The 20,073-nt window shown below is 39.4% G+C and overlaps 1 protein-coding gene across 4 annotated transcripts in view; it reads left to right on the forward strand.

Annotated features, from left to right (window-relative positions):
• The window catches only part of LOC141801593 (DNA (cytosine-5)-methyltransferase 3A-like), a 90,767-nt gene extending 72,743 nt beyond the window's left edge, over positions 1–18,024 (forward strand). For 3 of the 4 annotated variants that reach the window (XM_074684693.1, XM_074684694.1, XM_074684692.1), the window contains 11 exons: positions 1,161–1,240; positions 3,696–3,808; positions 5,592–5,775; positions 6,417–6,501; positions 8,143–8,288; positions 8,379–8,469; positions 8,552–8,700; positions 8,891–8,976; positions 10,902–10,971; positions 12,035–12,153; positions 12,392–15,942. In XM_074684693.1, the coding sequence (XP_074540794.1) occupies positions 1,161–1,240; positions 3,696–3,808; positions 5,592–5,775; positions 6,417–6,501; positions 8,143–8,288; positions 8,379–8,469; positions 8,552–8,700; positions 8,891–8,976; positions 10,902–10,971; positions 12,035–12,153; positions 12,392–12,533 (1,265 nt within the window). In that variant the 3' untranslated portion in view covers positions 12,534–15,942. Of the gene's footprint in view, positions 1–1,160; positions 1,241–3,695; positions 3,809–5,591; positions 5,776–6,416; positions 6,502–8,142; positions 8,289–8,378; positions 8,470–8,551; positions 8,701–8,890; positions 8,977–10,901; positions 10,972–12,034; positions 12,154–12,391; positions 15,943–16,040 lie in introns of those variants that run through there. The other variant, XM_074684695.1, reaches the window with a different exon arrangement.
• The last annotated feature ends 2,049 nt before the right edge of the window (positions 18,025–20,073 follow it).

Raw genomic sequence — 20,073 nt, forward strand, 5'->3', positions numbered from 1 at the left:
TCAAAGTTGAAAATCTATCAATAAAATGGAGAGTGAGGCTACGTTAGCTCTGATTGCCGATAGCACTACGCATAGCCGGCTACTGACGCACAGTAGAAACTTACGTTAGCTTGTTGTCACGTTTCAAACAGAAGTGCCAAGTAACTGTACTGAGGTACTGATACCTAAACCAGCAGAATTCCCTTCTTGTCTTCTTTTTATTCCTACGACCGTTTGACCCAGCAGACAGACACTGAGAAACATTAACGATCACTGAAATGAACTCTCAGACTTCTGTCCAAACTAACTTTCCTGCAGGGCAGGGCCATAACGTATGAATCCAATCACCTACTTCTCCACGTTCATGAACAGAGATGTGAAGCTTTTGTGTCTTTTCTTTGAAGCCTAGAGGAAGTAATTTAACCTTTATGAAGAGTTTCCAGTCGTATCACTCCACCTCTGACCGACCAAAGTCATTACGTCAAATAATATCGTCCCTTAGAGGCAGCCCAAACATCATTCTGTTAAAACTTCCCCATTACTTTAGATCTGAGGCAGTGCAGGGAACAAGTTTAAAGCATGAGGAGCAGGCTGCTTTAACACGATCAGGATCACTGAGGCGCCAGATTATCCCAGAGGCCGCAGTCCTCGCTACACTGGTCGTAGGATCAAGTCTTTAACTCTTCCTCCAAACATTCACTGTTCGATCGTTTAAAGACAAAAAAGAAGACTTTAAGAGAGTATATTTTACACGTTTTTCCTTGTTTAATGAGGAAAACTTTTGAGTTAAAACAATTTCTCTCGTTCTGCTTCAGTCAGAGTTTCTCCAAAGACTGAAAATCAGATTCAGGGTTCACTCAGTTCCTCTCCTCCTCAAGGCCAAACTTCTCTGCAATCCAATTCTCCTCCTTGTTAACATGTTGTGGCATTTAGCCGATTCATTTATGCAACAAGAACAACAATAATCATTCACCGCCGCGCCGCTGTAAGGGCCCGGGCCTCCAAAACAGATTACGAGCCGGAAAGTAAATATAGAGTTACAGATCGCAGCGCCTGGCCAAGTAAGCACTCCGTCTTTGTTATTGATTGAAGAAATGATCTTTCAGGACTAACAGGCACGAGTCCGTTAAAGCGGGCCAGCCTGAGACGTGGTTTTAAAAGTGTTTCTTGTGTTTGTTTAGATATCTGCATCTCCTGTGGAAGCCTCAACGTCTCTCTGGAGCATCCTCTGTTCGGAGGAGCCATGTGCCAGGGCTGCAAAGTAAGGAAGTCCTCACAGACGTCCTGCGTGTCCTCTGGGCTGAGCAGTGATATGATAGACTAACACTGCAGAGGGATGATATGATGGTGCTGGAGGGTTATCTGTGGAAATGATGAGGTTTTTATGAATCCATTCAACAGTTTTTTGATTTTTCACTGACTTTCCACGTCACATTAACACAGTAACAGATCTTCCTCCACTACATGAGAGTGTTCACTGATTATGGAAGTTAGTCAACATACAAATAAAATATCAATGATATTAAGACAAACAAATAAACAATAATGACTTATCATGACTTAAATTGTTGGAATTCCTATTTTTATGAGCATGAAAAACAAAAAAAACACCTTTAAACCTTTAAACTATACTACACTGGAAAAAAATCTAAAATCTTATCAAGTGTTTTCGTCTTATTTTCAGAAAAAATTGTCGTGTTATGCTTGATATTATGGAGCGCTGATTGTAAAGTTGCACACACTACAAATAACAATATTTCTCTACATTTAGCTCCAAAACGTCACTTTTTCTGCAGATTTAGAGAAATATTTGTAAGATATTGTCAGATATTATATATAAATGTTGAATATTATTTATAAATGTTATAAATAAATGTCCTGATTCTAAATATTTAGTTAAGACTAAATATTTAAACAAGATTCATAAATCTTACGCAAACATTTCTTTTTTATATAACTTTGTTTATTAGAAGTTTTTCAATAACAATTAAAAAAAAGAAGAACGGATCTGTACGGCAAAATATATAACATAAAACAAGAAAAAGATGAAATAATTATAATAATAGTAACAATGCAAAACCAAGGAAAACTTAAATATACAAAAAATTAGCTTCAACAACATAGGAAGCAAAAACAAGGAGCAAACCAAAGAAAATGAAAACAATAATAATAATAATAATAATAATAATAGTAATAATAATGTTATTATTAGTATTATTATCATTATTTTTGTTGTTATTATTATTATCATAATAATAATAATAATAATAATAATAATAATAATAATAATAATAATAATTATTATTATTATTATTATTATTATTATTATTATTATTATTATTATTATTATTATTATTATTATTGGTATAATTATAATAATAATAATAATAACTATAGGCAGGGTCATCTGTTGCATTAGTGATTATAAGATAAAAAAGTATGGTGGATAGATGAACTAAAGATTTATAAATATGAAGTAAAGATTTCTGATTCTTGAGGTATGATTTCTAAATATTTAGCTAACATGCAAATTCACACTCCCGCCCGCCAGAAGTACCAAAATAAAAGTTGGAGGAAGCAATCCAGCTAAGTGGATTTTAAGAAAGTCAAACACAGTCGGCTAAATCAGCCGTTAGAAAATAAACGTACCAAGTGCTGTGATGGTCCCATTAAAGATCCCGTGGCCGACATCGAAGAAGTAGAGCTTGACTTTCTTCAATCACTTCCTCAGACTTTTATTTCGGGACTACCCGGCAGGCCGGAGTGTGAATATTAGCTAAATATTTTGAAATCGTAGCTGAATATTTAGAAATTGTGCCTCAAGACTTAGAAATCTTGACTTCATATTTAGAAATTTTAGCAAATGTCTTGAAATCTTTGCAGAAGATTTATAAATCTTTCATAAATATTTAGTCTTAGCTAAATATTAAGAAAGAAACTAAATATTTAGAAACTTAGCTAAATATAAAGAATCAGGATATTCATTTATATTTATTCATTAAACATACAACATTTATAAATAACATTCAACTTTTATAGGATAACATTTTAACAGTGAGATAAAATTTTGCACATTTATATATAATATTTTACAAATATATTTCACAATTTTTTTCTCTAAATCAGCAGAAAAACTGATGTTATAGAGCCAAATGTGAAGTAATGTTGGTGTTATTTATAGTGTGTGCAACTTTACAGTCTACGCCCTTTATGATATGAAATACATTCACCTGATTAGTCCAGAAAAATGTCTTATTTCAAGTTATTTAAAAACCAAAATGAGGTCTGAATTGCTGTAACAAGTAAAAATAAATCTGCCAATAGAACAAGAAAAATTTGCTCAACAATTTGCTTAAAACTAGAATAATGTCTTAATACTAATAACTTTTCTCCCATTTTTGTCTTCAAATAACTTAAAACAAGACATTTTTCTGGACTGGTCAGGTGGATGTGGCTCATATTAAGTCTAAAAAGACATTTTCTACTGAAAATAAGACAAAAACACTTGATAAGATTTTAGTTTTCAGATCAAAATAGTGAAACAACCCTTTATTTCCTGTAGATGTGCATGAGTTGCTTTGTTTGATCAGGTTTAAAAGCATTGAAAAGTTGTAAAATATGAGTTGGATGCTGACACAAACACAGAAACAGAAGGAGAAACAGATTTTTTGGTGATGGACAAACACAGACGTGCCTCCTCTGCCCTCTCCTCCCAGAACTCCTTCCTGGAGTGTGCGTACCAGTACGACGACGACGGCTACCAGTCCTACTGCACCATCTGCTGTGGAGGCAGGGAAGTGCTCATGTGTGGAAACAACAACTGCTGTAGGTCAGTTCACTTCACTTTTTTATTCTTACCGTCCAGTTCAGGACTGGGAAGCAGCGGGAGCTTCTCTCTGTGGCCGTGATGAGGTTTTCAGTTTCACATCAGCTCCAACAGTTGAACCATAAACGTCAAACGGATGAACGACTCGTTTTATTGGCAGCTGAGGAAGCCAAGTCCAACGAAGGAGATTTACTCATGAAGATATAAAGTTTGTTTTATCATCAGCGTCTGAGTGATCACTGCAAACAACACAGGAGATGATGAGAGTTATGCTGCGGTGGGAGAAGTGTTCACTCAAGACAAAGCAGCTCTGACACAGTGTTAATGTTTTCTGTTATAAGTGAAAGTCCTGCTTTTTACACCACGAGTTAGAATCCTATATAAGAAAACAATAGATACATCAGGGATCCTTCAATAAATAAATAAATAAATCCTTGAAGTCATTACTCAGATTCAGAATCTTAAAGTTATAACTCGCCACTGAATCCATCAGTTAGGATTTTCCAAAATAATAAGGGGGGCATCACAAATAAATGAGCTTTTATCTCGGGATACTGACAAACTCTTTAAAACTGTTTGTTTCAATCTAAAGAAATATGGTGGATCTGAAAGATATTGTGCTTCATTCTGTCATTTTCCTGCAAGAAACCTAAATTAAGATGATAATTCATTATTTTGAAATAGTTTCTCGTTGATACGATGACAGGATCTACTTTTCCAACACAATGCCAGAAATGAGTCAACAGAAGAGATGATTAGTCACTGCAGAGTGCTTTACTAAATAACAGTTAATCATGATTTATGTTGGTAAAATATATTTTGGGTTAAAACTCTTGAATCAAATTCAAAGCCCTTCTTCTGGCTCCTGCCGACCTGGGGTCCCTCATTCAGGTCTACACTCCTTTTGGTCCACTACACTCTGCCTGTGAAAGACGCCTGGTGCTCCCAGCCCAGTGCGGCTCCAAATCTCTAGCCAGACTCTTCTCCTCTGTTGTTCCCAAACGGTGAATGAATTACCTAACTCTATACGATCCACAGAGTCCCTTTCTACTTTAAGACATGTCTGAAGACTCATCTGTTCAGGGAACACTTAGGCCTTAATCCGATCCTTCTCCTCTTTTCAATATAAAAAAAAAACAAAACAAAAATCTTGCACTTAATGGCAGCACCTGCGGCCAGACCTCTTGTAGCAATTTTTTGCACTAACTAGGTTTTCCTTCTGACTTAATTCTTGCTTGTTTAGGTCATCACTTTGGACAAAAGTATTTGCAATATGAAACTGTAGAATTGACCAATTGTTAAAATTTGTCACTTAAAAAAACCCACTAAAATAAAATCAGTGCACGATGTGTAAGTTTGAAATTAAACTCTTATAAGTATTGAAAACCACGAGATACAGGATGTAGCTGCAAGTGAAGTCAGCTACAGCTACTGTAAAAACAAATGGAAGTCATCACACCCGGCTTGAAGTGAGGTTGCCACAAAAACTGCTCCCCCTGGTGGCTGGCTGCAGTATAGGTCAAAAAATCCATCTCTCCAGTCATTCCAGATGGGCTGTGGTCAAACTTTAAAAAATTAATACACCTGGTAGAAATGTTTCTCACGTCTGATTGTTGTGGGGATTTGAAGATATCATTTGGCTGCCTTGTATTGAAGTCCTCTTTTGTCTGAAAGTTTCGTTTTCATTAGTTACAAGAGGTTAAAACAAGGCTTTAAAACTGTTCGATGGTAAAAGGTGGAGCCACACGTTTCATAATGTCTGTGCTGTGTGTGTGTGCTTGTGCAGGTGTTTCTGTGTGGAATGTGTGGACCTTCTGGTTGGAGCCGGTTCGGCGGCGGCAGCCATCGAAGAAGACCCCTGGAACTGTTACATGTGCGGCCCCCGGAGCTCCTACGGGTTACTGCGGCGGCGAGACGACTGGCCCAGCAGACTACAGCACTTCTTCGCCAACAACCACGAACAAGAATTTGTACGTACAGCAATTGGACTCAGTTATTCTTGTTTTCAACCCTGAAAAAAATATCCTCACACAAAAGATAATCCAACCAATCAGCATCCAGAAAAATTAAGAACTACATTAAAGGGACATTACGTCACAGTGAGAGGAAACAGGGACACCAAAGAAGCTAAATCAAATCATATCTTTAAGAAAAATGATCAAAACCAGTAAACTCAGTAAAAACAGGAGCTGGGTTGAACTAATCTTTCTGTTTTTTCATTGGCAAAAGGGAAACTAAAAATATATAATATATATCACCCGACTTAAACAAAAGCTGCTATAACTGCTCATAGTATCATACAGGACTGATGCTGTCAGAGCACCTCAGCTCTCATTCATCAGTCCAGACATCGTACAGTAAGTAAATCTGATCCATCAGACCTCCTGTGTCTAATCTGCTGAATCACTCTGTAGGCTCCGATCAATCAGAGTTAAACGCAGCCATAAATGAGTTAGGCTGAGTGAGGCCCCTGCTCCAGAGCTCGTTACAGTTTAATTACCAATGAAGGCTAACGCAGATTAAAGCAGAACATGTTGAAGCTTCATCGCTACAGCCCTCCACTTCCTGTACAGCAAAGAGACCCTTAAGTCTCGTTTTCATTTCTCCACAGGAACCCGCCAAGTTGTATCCTCCAGTCGCCGCAGAGAAGAGGAAACCGATCAGAGTCCTCTCGTTGTTTGACGGCATCGCCACAGGTACAGACGACCATGACTGAACGTAACAGCTCAGAAAGTGTTTGCTGAAGTAACAACACAACCTTTCTCTTATAGGAAAACTAGAAAACGTACACAGCAAGGAGCATTTTAGTAATCAAAAATATTATTTAACAAATGCAACCAATGAATCTCCCAGACGCTGACTTTTCCATAAAAATGCCAACCTAACAAAATTAACCCACTTGTCCTTTTTTAAGCTCTTTTAAATTGTAGTTCACTCATTTTTTTGTCCTTGTCACACACGAGAACGATATAAAATCCACAAGGAAACGAAAGATAAATCCACAAGGGCAAAAAAGAGCACAAAAAAAACAAAAATACTTGATTGATCAACAAAAGCGTAACTCTCCTGGAGCGTTATCCTGCTGGAAGTAGCCATCAGAAGATGGGTGCACTGTGCTCATAAAGGGATGGACATGGTCAGCAACAATACTCAGGAAGGCTGTGGACTTTTTTTTTTTTTTCTTTTCTTTTTTTTCTGTTTTTTTTTTCTTTTTTTCCTTTTTCTTTCCTTTTTCTTTTTTTTCTCTTTTTTTTCTTTTTTCTTTTTTTTTCCCTTTTTTCTTTCTTTTTTCGTTTTTCTCTTTTTTCTCTTTTTTTCTTCTTTTTTTCCCCTTTTTTCTTTCTTTTTTCTTTTTTTCTTTTTTTCTCTCCCCCCCCTCTTAATCTTCCTTGTTTTCTTTCTTTCTTTTTCTCTTTTTTTTTCTTTTTTTTCTGTGGACTTTAAACCATGCTCAGTTGGTACTAAGGGGCCCAAAGTGAGCCAAGAAAATATCCCCCACACCATTGCACCAGCAGCAGCAGCCTGAACCGTTGATACAAGGCAGGATGGATCCATGCTTTCATGTTGTTGAGGCCAAATTCTGACCCTACCATCTGAATGTGGAGCAGAAATCCAGACTCATCAGACCAGGCAACGTTTTTCCAATCTTCTATTGTCCAGTTTTGGTGTTGCTGTGTGAATTGTAGCCTCAGTTTCCTGTTCTTAGCTGACAGGAGGGTCACCCGGTGTGGTCTTCTGCTGCTGTAGCCCATCTGCCTCAAGGTTGGACGTGTTGTGTGTTCAGAGATGCTCTTCTGCAGACCTCGGTTGTAACCAGTGGTTATTTGAGTTACCGTTGCCTTTCTGTCAGCTCCAACCAGTCTGTCCATTCTCCTCTGACCTCTGGCATCAACAAGGCATTTTGTCCCACAGAACTGCCGCTCACTGGATATTTTCTCTTTTTGGGACCATTCTCTGTAAACCCTAGAGATGGTTGTGGGTTGAAATCCCAGTAGATCAGCAGTTTCTGAAATACTCAGACCAACAACCATGCCACGTTCAAAGTCCCTTAAATCACCTTTCTTCCTCATTCTGATGCTCGCTTTGAACTGCAGCAGATCCTCTTGACCTAAATGTGTTGAGTTGCTGCCATGTGATTGGCTGATCAGAAATTTGTGTTAACGAGCAGTTGGACAGGTGTGCCTGATAAAGTAGCTGGTGAGTGTATATCATAAAGAAAAGCTACCCTTAATTTCATTAATTGATCCTTCACTAACTTCATTGGAGAAGATCTCTCGAGTCGTTTGCTCCGATGGCAAAGTGTTTCAATCAGTGTGTGTTTGTGTGTGTTCGCTCAGGTCTCCTGGTGCTGAAAGATTTGGGCATCCAGGTGGACAAATACGTGGCGTCTGAGGTGTGCGAGGACTCCATCACTGTCGGCATGGTTCGACACCAAGGTCGCATCATGTACGTGGGCGACGTTCGCAACATAACACACAAACACGTGAGTGAAACTCCTCTCCGTAAACTTTGTAATAACCCAGAGTTCTGGGATGGTTGTTGATTTCCTTCGCCGACTGTTTTTCTGTGTCAGATTGAAGAGTGGGGACCATTCGACCTGGTGATTGGAGGAAGCCCCTGTAACGACCTCTCTATAGTCAACCCTGCAAGAAAAGGCCTCTTTGGTAACCGGATCCTTCTTTAAGTCTCAGTATCTGACGATCCAACAGAGTAATGACTTTAAAGGCTGAACTTTCTCGTCCACAGAGGGAACAGGCCGGTTGTTTTTTGAGTTTTACCGCCTGCTGCACGAGGCTCGACCAAAGCTGGGCGACGAGCGACCGTTCTTCTGGCTGTTCGAGAACGTGGTTGCTATGGGAGTTAGCGACAAACGAGATATCTCCCGCTTTTTAGAGGTACCATTTTAAGTCTGAAAAGACATTTTCTACTGAAAATAGGACAAAAACACTTCATAAGATTTCAGTTTTTTTACAGTGTACACTGCTTTTTAAAATGTGTGAAGCTCTTTAAGGTGATTTTAAACTCATTAAATTAGTGTAACTGGAGAAAAACCTCACAAGATTTCACTCCTCTGCTCCTCTCCAGTGTAACCCCGTCATGATTGACGCCAAGGAGGTGTCTGCTGCCCACCGCGCTCGATATTTCTGGGGAAACCTGCCCGGCATGTCCAGGTAACACACACACACACACACCACAGTTATGATCATAAGTCTAACGTCATCATGAATTAAAAAATACTTCAAACCTTTATAGTCATCAACAGGCTCAGAAACTCAATAAAACGGGTTGAACCTGACATGGTCTGTTGTACTTTCTTTGTGTTTTTTCTGCCGGCTTGGACACCAAGCTCCAATAATTGAAGGGTCTAATCCGTCAGAAACATCACAAAAAAATTGTCTCCATTTTGGTGTTTGTAACCTTCATTCACTTACAAAAAAATGTGAAAATTGCATTTTTATTTTTTTTTTAATCCTTTGGGTGGACGGAGACAGAATGTCAGTTTTGGCTGGGCCTCAAGTTACAAATTTGTAGATCGTTAATTTAATTCATAAACATGACTGACAATGTACAAATGTTACTATATGTGGTTTTAAAGCAGATTTAGTTTTATCTTAAATTGGATTTTTATAACCTTTTTGTACATCGGACGGATCTGCCTGCAGTTGCTCTCCATGTACTGACCAATGAGTGGCACTCTAATGCACCATTATTATATCTGTTTATTATGAGCTGTAAAAGCAAGGACATCAACCACGGTTAAATAAACTAAATAAACACCTGCAGTTTTTCCAAAAGAAATATTCTGGTCCCACCACAGAAAGCTGAATGTTTCTTAACTCAGTTATTTTTTTTGTCAACAGGCTAAAAACACAGGACTCATTTCACAAAGACAGAGAATCTAACACTAACAAAATCACTACGGGTGATATAGCCTCAAAACTATATCAGGATATTTTACGGAAAGTTGCGATAATGATATTTCTGATGATATGGGGGGAAAAAAATAATAACTTGTCATTAGTTGAGTTTCTGCTTCTGAAAAACAACATTTTTATTGTTCACACGGTATAGAAGCCACTTTTCCAATCATTTCCTACACAAGCTTGAAATGTAAACAAAGTAGATCAGATCCAGAGGAAATCTGAGGTTTTGGAGGAGGAAAAGTTAATCTACCAGGTGAAAAACTTCATAATCCTACACGACACAACTCATTCTTTCTATAAGGACACCAACAGAAAGGAGAAGGCATGGACTGAAGGAGCTGAAGTTTTGGAGGCCCAGATGAGCTTAACATGCTAATTAATTAGCATGAAAGTACGTTGTCCTGGGTGGGATCCTGCAGGAACATGTGGTTCTCCTGTGATCTTGTGATCTCAGGTATCCAGCCGCTATGGGCGCTGTGCTGCACTCCAAAGACGCATCCAGTATGAACTGACAGGTTCCCAAAATCTGCTGAACTGCGCTTCACACTCTATGTGTGAATTTGGGGTAACGCTTCCACCGATAATAACGTAGCTTTCACGTCCTCCTCACGTGTCTTCATCGCCTGGTCGTATTCGTCCGTGTGTTTCAGCTTTAGGTGGTGGAACATGTTTGTGGTGTTGCCACTCTTCGCTGCAATATTTCTCCTGCACATTTTACATTCAATGTGTTTTGCTGCGTGTCTGATCTTTGTTCAGCCAAACCACCTCCACATCACTGAGGTAGCTCCTCTTTTAGGCTCTAAATCCTCATGTGAGGACGAAGTTGATGCTGCCGTGCTACTTTCACTCTCAGACGTTGTTTTGTACACAGCAGGGAGCGTCATACGTCACTGAGTCCCTGCACTGTAAATATCACAAAATGAAAAATTTATTTCGTCAAAAAATTGTACCCGTATTATCATAGACGGTATGATGTGGCACACTCCTAGTACATACACCAAAATGGACACTTTTTTTTGCAATGTTTCTGACAATTATTGGAGCTTGGAGTCCAAGCAAACAGAAAAAAACAAAAAGTGTGTCAGATCATGTCAGGTTCAACCTGTTTTTGAGTCTGTGGATCCCCGACTGTTAAATTTCCTTTTCCTTCAACGTGTGCTCTCTGTTCTCAGACCTCTGTCGCCCATGGCCAACGACAAACTGGACCTCCAAGAGTGTCTAGAGCACGGACGCACAGCAAAGGTAGACACCTTTCTGAATGTGTGTGTGTGAGTGCATGTGTGTGAGTGACTTCCTATGACTTTTACTTTACTTTTAAACCAGTGATGAGTGAGATTTAAGTGATACTCTGGGATGGAACAAGTTGGGTCCTATCACAAGGTTTAGGGCAGAAATTACCCCTACAGCAGTGTTTTTGTGCAGCAGAAGCCCAGAGCGCACGCACCAAACACCCCCTCCCTGCTCCTCTGCAGGTTTCCTCTGCACTCAGACGGGGCCATATTTTACTTGACCAAAAACACAAATAAACGGACTCCCACCGAAAAAATCTGATATCGGTCTGCATTCACGCGCCCAGACTGATACACTAAGCGGCGAGCGCCTTGTAGCCAGCTGTGGCTCTGCAGCGGAGGTAGCGCCGTTTTACGAGATGATGAGAACTAGGGCCTTATTTAGCGGTGTTTTTGTGTGAAAGTAACTGAAAATTCCCTAAATAAAGTGTGAATGCAGACCGATATCAGACTTTTTCAATGGGAGTCTGTTTATTTGTGTTTTGGTCAAGTAAAATATGGCCCCGTCTGAGTGCAGAGGAAACCTGCAGAGGAGCAGGGAGGGGGTGTTTGGTGTGAGCACTCTGGGCTTCTGCTGCACAAAAACACTGCTGTAGGGGTAATTTCTGCCCTAAACCTTGTGATAGGACCCAACTTGTTCCATCCCGGAGCATCACTTTAAGGTTGGATTAAGGTGAAAAAGCAAAAAACGAAAAGGGATGAACCTGCAGTATCTGGAGCTAAGGTCTGAGATCTGCTGAAGTTGAAGGAAAACAAATGAACAATAAAACTGTTTTCATCTATTGATGCAGATTTTAGCCTCATTCTGAAAACGTAGCCGCAGAAACTGAATCCGAGTTTCTAAGAAGATAAAGATGTTCAGCTCTCACCACTGGTTGTTTATCATGTCTTTAATGATGTGTTATAAGAAGCTGCTTTTACAAACCAGCTGTAGGGTAAATAAGGATTTGCGTGTGTGTTTCTGTCTGTGTGTGTGTTTATGTGTGTGTGTGTTGGGCTCTGGATGTTAATTCCAGTTTGAGAAGTTGCGTACGATAACGACACGCTCCAACTCTGTGAAGCAGGGGAAAGACGAGCATTTCCCCGTCTACATGGACAACAAGGAGGACATCCTGTGGTGCACCGAGATGGAGAGGTAAAATTTTGAAGTTATTTTAATCTCACATATTTCTGTCTCGATATATAAACTTGTAGTGCTGCGTTCAAGTCCAGTAGGAAAATCTCCTACTCTTCGTCTCCCTCAGTCTCAAGGATGCATTTAAGGACCTAAACATTGTACCGTTTGATTGTACGTGAATTGGTACTGCTGGCTCAGCGATAATCTGAAGAAATTTTGTGTGTGTGTGTGTGTGTGTGTGTGTGTGTGTTTTCAGGGTGTTTGGTTTCCCCGTCCATTACACCGACGTGTCCAACATGAGTCGTCTCGCCCGGCAAAGGCTGCTGGGACGTTCCTGGAGTGTCCCCGTCATCAGGCACCTCTTCGCCCCGCTCAAGGAGTACTTCGCCTGCTATTAGTCACACACACACTTACACACACACACACATACACATACACACATACACATATACACACACCACCAACCCTCTGTCTCTTTGACACACACACAAAGAGTCCACATGAAGAGTAAGTAATATCAGTGAGTACATGAAGGTTGGCTGACGCAGGATGACAAAGATGACCGGACACACACACACACATGTTTAACACACAAACACACACACACACACTGTAAAGGACTGCTTCCCTCGACCCCGTGTAGACCACTGGCTGACCGTAGTCCCCTGGTGCTACCTTACAGATGTCCAAACGAGCAGACTCAGACACACTCTGGTGCAGATCTCTGTACTGTATCTCTTCACACACAATCTTCCTGTCTGAGCTTGAAACCGACGTCTTCTGCAGCTGGAGCTCCAAAACCTCCAGAGGCCGTGACTTTCTGTTTCTGACCGCATCCAAACACAACAACAACAACAACAACAACAACAACAACGACACACCAATGAATCTGTCCAGGAAGTGCAAACTAACGCTAACACTTGGCTCTTCTCATGCGTAGTGACAGTGCTGATAGTGTTCAACTGTGCAATTAACACACACACATACACCCACACACACCAGTTTCAACGTTCATGGTGCTGGTCAGGCAGTGGCAGAGTCCAAATGGTGCAACTTTAATACAACACTTTATCAGATTTTGGTGCTCTCTGGACTGGACAGACTCTGGATGCTGACTGAGTTTAACAGATGCTGACGAGCAGGTGGAGGAAACACCGGGCGACAGAGGCTGATTGTTTGACATCCACTGATTTATCAGACGAGAAGCGTGTGTCAGGGCTGCTCCAGAGGTAGAAACGTTTAATTTAACCAAAGAAAAACCTGTTTGTGGGCACAGGACTACCAAAAAATATGAAATGATTAAAAACTATCAAAGACTTTTGGGTGAATCCAGCAGCTATCCCCACATCCTCCCTGTTCCCAAACCAAAACAAGCTCTGTTTTTCCTGCATGAACACCCAAATCTACCATTTCTACACTGACCCTTCTCGTATGTAGATGTTTGTTTCTTTAAATCAAGTCAACTAAATTCATTTCTTTTGTTAGTAAAGCATTAAAGATATCAAAAACACATTAATGACAGTTGGAAATTTAACAGCAAACATTTGCAGGTCGAGAACACAAAAGCATCATCTTTGCAAATCAATAAAAAAGAATCAGACCTAAAAAAGCCCTGGTATCTATATCTTAAAACAGATAAATGTGTCATTAATTGACAGGAGATCTCCAATTTTTTTAATCTATCGCAGAAAATTAAGAAAAATCTGAATAAAAGTCGACACGTTTTACACTTGATATGAGCCAAATTTAACTGATCAGTCCAGAAATGTCTTATTAAAACTTATTTAAAGACAAAAATGAGGTCTGAATTGCTTGAAAAAATCTGCCAATAGAGCAAGAAACAATTGATTGAAACTAGAATAATGTCTTAATACAAGTAACTTTTCTCTTGTACTTTTTACATGCAATTTAGACCTCATTTTTGTCTTTAAATAACATAAAATAAAACATTTTTCCAGGTAAATATGGCTCATTTTAAGTCTAAAAAGACATTTTTTTCTGAAAACAAGACAAAAACACTTAAAAGATTTCAGTTTTTGCTGAAAATATGGCTCAGGCTGTGTAAATGCTCAGAGTTTAGAGCTCCCTCTAGTGGCCACAAACACCAACTCTGTAATGTATTGCAGTCAGAGAGCTACTATGATTAAAGGAAGGCTACAATTAATGGAAGGCTACAGTAATTAACAACAAAATTTCAATTTCTAATTCAGGAATATTGTATTGGCTTTAGCTTTTCATACAGTGTGAAGTATTTTCTTTTTTTTCCCAGCTCTGATTTTAAAAAGCTGTCAGCATCAGGAGCTCATCTTATATCATCTGGGAGATTATTGCAGCTGTGTGTTGCGTGATAAAACAAAGCTGTTTCACCGCGATCCGTCCTGAACGGCTCAGGGAGAGGGCACAACAAGGACACACGCTCATGTTCCTGTGAAACAACCGTTTTTTTTGTTGTTGTTTTTTTTTGGCTGCCTGGTTGTCAGATGCAGATTAAAAGATGTAAAAAGAAAGACAGATACTACACTGCAAAAACTGAAATCTTATCAAGTGTTTTTGTCTTTTTTTCAGTAGGATGTGTCTTTTTTAGACTTAATATGAGCCACATTCACCTGAGCAGTCCAGAAAAATGTCTTATGTGAAGTTTTTTTTCCATTGGCAGATTTTTTTTACATGTTATAAGCAACTCAGACCTGATATTTGTCTTTAAATAACTTGGAAACAAGACGCCCTTAATCTTAATATAAACTGACGATAATCTAATCCTTCCTTCCAGTGAAGGGCCAAAAACGAATCAGGGTGAAACCAAAACTAAACATTTGTGTTGCCGTGCATGACATTAAAAGTATCCTTAGCATAATTGTGCAAAATAAATACTCATACAAGTAATTTTGTAGAAGTAACTTAGGCCTGTGTCTTTAAAGACATTTAGCGTAATATGACCTAAATAACATGGGACACAGTTTGCTTCTATGAAACCAAATATAGAGCATTTTCCATCCTTTCAAAATAAGGAATGGTAATAAAACTAGACACCTACCATAGACTTTTTCCCCTATAAATGAGTAATATATCTACATTAATTTACTTTAATTTGAAATATATATGTAATAAAAATTCAAACATGGGCAGCAGGCCAAAAAAAAAATGCTTGCTGGCTGACTTTGGCCCACGGGCCCCAAATTGGACAGCCCTGCCTTAAGCCCTTTGCACACCGGACAAATGTTTTTCGCACAGATATTTTGCTAGTTTTACCCCTTTTTTTTTAATGGCAAGCTTCCACACCAGCAAGGTTATTTCACAGAGGGAAATTGTGTAACGAGCTCACATCCGACCAATTAAAACGTCACATACCAAAACTGGGGATGCACTGATCCAGCTTTTCTGGTCCTGATACCAGTACCGACACCTGGGTTTTGGGTATCATCCTATACGGATCCTGATCCGATACCAGTGTTTAATAATTACCTGCATGCTCTGCACCTCGGGTTGTCTTAAAGTGTGCAAATAAAGTGCTGAGTCATTAGTTTTCCTTAGGTGTGTATTTCAATCCATTAAAAGGAAATGGGTGTCAATCAAACTTTATTTAAACTTAAGTTACTTTACTTTTTATTACTACTTATGTTAAAACTGAATTTTGCAGTTTGGATTGAAAGTTTTGAAGAGTAACAGTTTGATGTGTGAATGAAATGTCAAGTTTGGGTCGATCCTTTCCCTCCAATACCTGATCCAGATATGATTGGATCAGGTACATGTTTCACCTTGTGGGGAAACATCTGGCCTAGCACCAGTTAGCATTGAAATGCTACAGGCTGCTATCAGCTGATTTCATGTCAATGCTAACTGGTACTAGGCCAGATGTTTCCCCACAAGGTGAAAATATCGACCTGATCCAATCATATGTGGATCAGGTCGATGTTTTCACCTTGTGGGGAAACATCTGGCCTAGCACCAGTTAGCATTGACATGCTACAGGCTGCTATCAGCTGATTTCACATGAAATTTAGACTGATCAGTTGAATGTGGCTCATATTAAGTCTAAAAAAACATTTTCTACTAAAAATAAGACAAAAACACTTGATAAGATTTCAGTTTTTGCAGTGTTAGAACCATTCTATATGCACAATCTAGAGCTTGATCTAAAACTGTGAGACCCTTTATGTCACCTCAAAACAGTGGACAGAATTAAAAGTTAGCGTCTGAAAAAAATCCAAAAACCTCTTGCTAAAGCGTTTTTCTGCAGCAGGTTAGAAATCAGAAATCAGTGAAATGAGTTTATGTGATCTGTAAGATCATCTTTAAGTTGTTTTTATCCCAATTTGGTGAAAATTTAAGAGAGTCGTGTCCCTTTAAACAAGATTTTGAGGAACATCAGCGATTGTGTTTTTCATTGGAGTATTTAAATCCATCCTGTGAGATTACTTCTGCCTCCGGAGCAGCACTGCCTCTAATAATCACTACCGGACTTCTCAGGAGTTCAGTTTCTTGCCCAAAGCAGCTTTTTAAATTAGCTGAGTGTCAGGGGGGATTTAGGTCTTCTGAGTCACCGTTCAGCTCCCCTCGTCGTCGCTCCTCTTTCATGTGATCTGTTTGTGTCTGGTCGAGAAGGATCCAGTATGTGATCCGGACTCTTTGCTCCATCTTTTTGTCAGGGATCCAGAATGTCCTCCAGTTATCGCTGCAATATCCACCTCTGCTGCAAACCAGAACGCCGCCCAAAGAATGTCCAGAGTCGTTTCTATGCTGTAGTTTAGGTGAAACGTCCCCCTTCACTTTAAAACCAGAGCCTGAAGTCCTCAGACTATGCTGGTTATCTTCCTCTGAGGACAAACCCAGAGAGCCCTGTGGTAATGACAGACTTACACACACACACTCGGGTGTTTCTTCTGCCTTTCTGCCCAATGCATGCTTGGATAAACTCAGCCGCTCTGTGACAGAGCAACAAGCAAACGTCATCCAATAAAATGTTTCTGAGACTCTGGTACTCGCAGACACTTTCAGACAGGGCTGTCTTTAGAGAAAAACATCTCTGGTGCTTTTGGCCCTCAGGCGGCCATCTTTTTCCGGGAAGCCTTCCGTTACTCTGACCTTCCTCAGATACCAGCTAACGACTGGACACATGCAGAAACACACACACACTCACACACACATACAGAAAACATGCACAAACATTTACAAAAACAAACAATAAACCAGCAGGTTCAAACTTTTTTCCATCATGTTTACTCTCTGTTTATACAACCAACCTTCAGGTGCTTTTTAAACGTTGCTCTTTTTTACAGTGCGTTTGCAGGTTAAACACACACTCACAAACAAACACACACATCCGCTGGAAACACAGTGCCGACCCCCCCCCTGCTTCTCTTTTTCCTTACAACACACACACGCATACACACTGTGTTTTTGCCGGCCGCCTGTCCCCTTCAGGCTTCCCACAGCGCTGCAGGCTGTGACATCATCGCCCTGCGGCGCTTGGTGCTCCCAAATATCCCCCCCCGTCCCCCCCTGAAACCCTCCACTCTCCGACCCCGAGGTGCTGCATGTCAGTCAGTCAGTGTAATCTCCGATTCCATGTTAGATTAGGGCGTAATGATCATAATAATAATGGTAATAATAATGACAATAATAATCTGTTATTGTGTGTGTGTACTGTTCCAGGTTGGTGCTCAGTTCAGTTCCGTCTCAGCCCAGAAAGGAGAAGGGGAGGCTAGAGGAGGCTTATATTACAGTTAGTATAGTGACTTGTTCTATTGTACCCGAGGATGCCGCAAGAAATTGTTGAAACGATCTTCTGAAAGACGCTCTGAAACATCAGCAAGGTGAAAAAACACTGAAGGAAAACAAACCATCAAACGTAAACTCCCAAAAACAACTCTTTCTTTTAATACTCAGTGTGAGGTCTCCAAAAACTGCTCCCCCTGGTGGCTGGCTGCAGTATAGATTAAAAAATCTGGCTCTCCAGTCATTCCAGATGGGCTGTGGTCAAACTTTAAAAAATTATTACACCTCAAAGAAATGTGTCTCACGTCAGATTGTTGTGGTGATTTTGAAGATATTATTTGGCTGCCTTGTATTTAAGTCCTCTTTTTTCTGAAAATTTCATTTTCATTAGTTATACGAGGTTAAAAACGAGGTTTTACGTAACGTTGAACGATGATTGACAGATGCTGTTCTTGTGTATTTTTTTCGGAGATCGTAAAATATGTCGGGAGGCAGAGTCAGGAAGTGATTTTACTCTGGAAAGAAAATGATAATTTGACTCTGGCTGCAAACTGCTACAATGGCAGCACCTGTGGCGGGAATTTTGGCTTCAAAACTGTACAATGATAAATGGCGGAGCCACGCTGTCCACTCTATAAACAGTCTATGGATAGACTGATGTGGTTTTTTTTCAGGGCCGATATTGATACCAATAATCAGTGGATAAGGAAGCCGATAACATATTTGGGGTCGATATTCATTTACAATAAAAGTGAAAATATTGGTGTCAAAATTTGGGATGATACAAACTCTAACACTTAACTTTGTTTAAACACATTTAAACTGCTTCCTGGCTCAGCAGCTGTCTTATAAAGTTAAATGAAAACTTAAAAAAAAAAAAAAATAGCTCCCTAAAGTTTTCCTAAGTAAGTCAATTTTTTCAAAAAATGTCTCTGCGTGTCACCAATCAGATGGTACCATGAATGGGACAATGCTAATGACGGATTAGTGACAGCAGACAGAGAGGAATAACAGTCTGAAATTTAATTTCTTATCAGCCGCTGGATTAATGAATAGGCTCATGCTGATATGCTTCAAAATGCTAAATATTGGCGCCGATAATCAGCCAAGGTGATATTCAGTCTATCCTTAAAACGTATCACAAAGTCAGGGGGCAACAGCATCACGAAAGAAAGAAGAGCTCTACATTTGAACAAATATTAAAGCCAAGATCATAAGGTGCGTTTTTTTAGAAAACCCCACTTTCTTTTCCTCACCTTGTGGGGAAACATCCGGCCTTGCACTAGTTAGCATTGACATGCTACAGACTGCTAACATCAAATTTCACATGTAAACAATGCAGCCATGGTTACATGAAAGATCTTCAGACAAACACAGGAGCAAAAGTAGTAAAAATATCACTGAAGACAAAACCAAAACCGTATTTGGCCTGAAAGTTTGTTTTTTAAAGGAAATGAATGATAATCTGACCTGTTAAAGACCCCTTAATGAGACAAACACATGAAGCAAAAATCATTTTTCTGTTTCAGCGCCACAAATTGCAAGTTTTACAAAGGCCTGCACCCAGAAAAATCACCTAATTCAAACCAACATTAAATCATAAAATGAAAATAAATCAAGAATTAACAAAATAAGATATTAAACTGTTTGAAACTACTAATACAACTCAAGTTTGGATGTTTGTCTGTTTCCCTCGATGTTTGTTTCCTCTTGCTTTTGTTTCTGAGCGCAGTCCGACATAAAGCGAGAGACAGAGCTGATATCTTCTCATGGTGGGTAAACGGTGATGATGTTTCTGTTCGCCTATCGACAGCTTCCAGGCTGAGTGACGCGTTGTTTTCAACACTGATTAAAAAAAAACATACAAACACAAACACACACAACACTGTTATTAACACATGCCCAGAGACATATGCACACAACACCAACACACACAAAGCTGTGGCGCATTCAGACACTCATCTCATGGACTAAATGAAAGATGAGCTTTTAGGAAAAAGGAAGACCTGTTGGTGTTTCAAAAAGGTGCTAAAATTTTATCTGAAAATAAGAAAAATATATTGTTAGGAGTATAAATCAAGTTTGTCTTTACAATGACTGTATTTAAGTTTGTCGTAGTAATGAAGAGGCACTATTATTATTTTACTCTTGTATGAATATGAACTAATTAAAAGGCATTTTAACTTTGTACTTGAACTATGTAAGAAATGAACCGTGAATAAA

This window comes from Halichoeres trimaculatus, unplaced genomic scaffold (genome assembly GCF_033239565.1).
Source record: "Halichoeres trimaculatus isolate MK-OKI-2021-1 unplaced genomic scaffold, fHalTri1.1 fHalTri1_scaffold_13, whole genome shotgun sequence".
In the NCBI taxonomy this organism is placed as follows: Eukaryota; Metazoa; Chordata; class Actinopteri; order Labriformes; family Labridae; genus Halichoeres; species Halichoeres trimaculatus.